The sequence below is a fragment of the Pundamilia nyererei genome, unplaced genomic scaffold, assembly GCF_000239375.1.
Source record: "Pundamilia nyererei isolate P.nyererei 1_Seehausen unplaced genomic scaffold, PunNye1.0 scaffold00460, whole genome shotgun sequence".
NCBI lineage: Eukaryota > Metazoa > Chordata > Actinopteri > Cichliformes > Cichlidae > Pundamilia > Pundamilia nyererei.
In genome coordinates, this window is record NW_005187861.1 from 2,475 (window position 1) to 5,628 (window position 3,154).

Below are 3,154 nucleotides of genomic sequence, written 5' to 3' on the forward strand. Positions count from 1 at the left end.
TCTTTGTCAGATCTGGCACACCATTACCGAATGGTTCATCCTTTGAGTGCAAAACTTTCCAAGAAAACAAGCGCAAGCTGGCGGGTGGAAGACCAAAGTGACAGACCTCACTCATTTGACTCCTACCAGTTTGGTAAATCACAGGATGAAGCAAAGGCGTCCTCCACAGTGTTCAAGTGCCTTTACTGCTCTGCAAATTTTAATAGCAAACACGGTCTCCATATTCACTGTGGAATGAAACACCCGGAAGTTGTAATCAAAAAATTTGAACAAGAACAAAAACCAAAAAAGCAGCTCCAAAAACGTCTGCATGTCTTTAAGTGTCCGTATTGTACCTACGTCAATACCGTTTATCAGGGTGTTCTCACTCACTGCCAGATGAAGCATCCCAACCTCCCATCCAGGGCCGACAGTCTCCATGTGGATATGGTGTTTGTTGAAAATTTGGACGACACCCGGAAAAGCATTCCTCCTGGTGAGACTTTGAAACTTTGTGGGCACATGTGTAAAACCTGTCCCCAAATCTGCGCAACGCTGGAAAAACTGAACAAACACTGCGAGCGAGACCACAAGAAGACTGGTGCAAGCACAGCACAAAGCACGGCCAAACCTGCTCCTAAGCCATTAGTTAAAAGTAAAATACTTCTATCTAAAGCCTACAGTACACATGGATCTGTATCAAAGACTTCAGTTTTAAGCAAGAAAATCTATGCCGTGATCAACTGCCAGCACTGTTCTTACACATGCACCACCAAACTTGCTCTTGGTCGCCATTTGCTTGCTAACCACAAGCATACTATTTCAAAGGACTGCGTATACAAATGTGTGCTGTGTTCTAAAGTTTACTTCAGGAAAAAGCATCTTGGAGGCCACTATGCAGTGACGCATGGAAAGGAGGCTTATTTAAAATACTACGTGCCCATATACAAACAGCCTCTCAAGAAGACAGCGCCATCGCCGTTTGAAGACCCATCAACTCAGCAACAAGAAAAAGCCTCTGAGACATTTAAGTCTAGCATAACAGCAGAAGAAAGCCTCTTGATCTACAAGTGTCCAAACTGTCCATATGTGAATGCTAGCTACCACGGGACCCTCACTCACTGTCAAATGAAGCATCCAGCAATTGTAGTCCGGGCAGATGAACTTGAGACAGGTGAAGTCTTTGTATCAAACATGGTCAATTGTACTTTAGGAAAAGGTTCTAATGAAAGAGGGTACTTGTGTAAAAAATGTTCACAAATCCATGGATCACTGACAAAACTCAATGCTCACTGTAAGAGGGTTCATCATGACACAGAAGTGTATGAGCACACAGACACTGAAAGCCAGCCGGTTCACACATCTCAGGGCTCAGCATGGGAGGATGCCTCTGTGAAAAACAAAACTTCGAGAGAAGTAAGCATTGCGGAAAGTAGACAGGCTCCACAAACGGAAACTCCTGAGGCATCCCCATCAACTTTGCTGTCCGGCCTCCGCAGCAACAAACAGTTGTACAAGTGCCAGATGTGCACCTATAAAGGACGATATCAATACCTCCAGCGCCACTACAAAAATACTCACAAATTGGATGCAGTCAGTATTTACAAACTTCTTGAGAAATATAATAAGCGTAAATGGAACTCTCCCAGCAACGTACTTAAATCAGGCAACAGCACAAAGGTTAAATGTTTGAAATGTCCAGAATTAACATTCAAGTCGTCGCAGCTGCTCATTGACCACTATAGTACTTTTCATCGCTCAGAGTGGAAATTGGACTTTACTGTGTTGTCACTAGGATCGACGAAAAAGAAAACCACAGGGGTTTACAAATGTGACCACTGCAACACACAATTAAATGGGATTAGAAAGGTGTGTTATCACATGGATCGCCACAGAGCAAGGATGCTAGAGAAGGCCAAGGCTGCGCAGAGAAAGGAGTCGCTTATTAGCACAACACTAGAGCAAGAATCCAGCGAGGTAAGTTGACGCTGTAATTCCTGTCTACGCTCTTCGTCTTCTGATCTACTCGTGTTATTTGACCATTACTGTGATTTTTTTTATTTTTCCAGCCCTGCAGGCAAGACGAAACGACCACATTGGAAACTGTGAACGAGGTTAATCGTTGGAACGGGACACCAGTACAGAGCGCCGCTACATCAGAACTCTCTGATGTACAGCAGCCAGAACTAGAATCGAATGGAGACAAACACACGTGTAGACAGTGCGGCCGGATGTTTATGTCATTGAAAGGCTTGCATTCACATGAGCACAGCCACGCAGCCCTGGCAGCCATCAAGAAATTGGACAATAGCTCCACATCTGGATTAAAACACAAGTAAGAACTTTGGGCTTTTTTTATTGTTAAAAACTAAACTAAAAAAAACGTATTAATAATGCTATTAAAGCAGTCACCCCATTTTGCCACGCTTTTTTTTTTTTTTTTGTGGGCTCACTTAAAAAGTAACATAGCCAAATGGAAATTTTAGCAGTTGGTCTTGTTTAGTCTGAAAAAGTACAGTGCCTATCTGGGTATTGGAAAACCTTTGCAGAAAAGCTTCTTTATCTCAACCTTTTCACTTCCTGGTTAAATAAAAAGTTAGACTCCCCTTTCCCGCTTTCCTCAATTCCACCTCTATCCACTCCTGTATAACTTTAAACTGCACAAGAAGACCGTTTCCTCATAAATCGAAACAATGGCTTTCTGACAAGAGAACCAAAGTCAAGAAATTATACCTCCTTTACAGATTTTAGGAGTTACTTCATCTACTCTCTGTTTGACTAATGTATCTTTCGCAGGCTTGTTGAAATTGAATTTTGATTGCTTTGTTCGTTAAAGCAAGTCCCAAACACCCCAAGCTGTATTTTTTGTGAGAGTTGAATGATTGTGAACCTTTTTTTTTTCTTTTTACCTCACCAGCATTAGCAAATATCTCATCCACAAATCTGGAACTCTGAGACCTTTTCTGTGTAGTTGCTGTACCTATCGGACAACAGTCTTTGGCCTCTGGAGGAGTCATTTTATGAAAAAGCATAATGGTAAGAACTCATTTGTAAGATCACCAGTGGTATCTTATGAGCATTAAGTGTCAAATGCATTGACTTTGATCTGCGAACGTTGATTTCAAAATCACCAGAATTTTTAAAATTAGTCTTTTGTTGTAGATTATTAGCATAA

General features: G+C 41.8%; 1 protein-coding gene across 1 annotated transcript; it reads left to right on the forward strand.

Annotated features, from left to right (window-relative positions):
• Window positions 1-6: 6 nt before the first annotated feature.
• On the forward strand, window positions 7-3,062 carry LOC102201592 (zinc finger protein 462-like). The gene is made up of 3 exons (XM_005753761.1): window positions 7-1,956; window positions 2,049-2,314; window positions 2,897-3,062. The coding sequence occupies exons 1-3, from the start codon at window positions 31-33 to the stop codon at window positions 3,060-3,062; spliced, it is 2,358 nt and encodes a 785-aa protein (XP_005753818.1). The 5' UTR covers window positions 7-30.
• The last annotated feature ends 92 nt before the right edge of the window (window positions 3,063-3,154 follow it).

Coding starts and splice junctions, on each gene's coding strand:
- LOC102201592 (XM_005753761.1), top strand. CDS start 31: ATGGTTCATCCTTTGAGTGCAAAACTTTCCAAGAAAACAAGCGCAAGC. Junction 1,957..2,048: donor TAGAGCAAGAATCCAGCGAG/GTAAGTTGACGC, acceptor TTATTTTTCCAG/CCCTGCAGGCAAGACGAAAC. Junction 2,315..2,896: donor ACATCTGGATTAAAACACAA/GTAAGAACTTTG, acceptor TTACCTCACCAG/CATTAGCAAATATCTCATCC.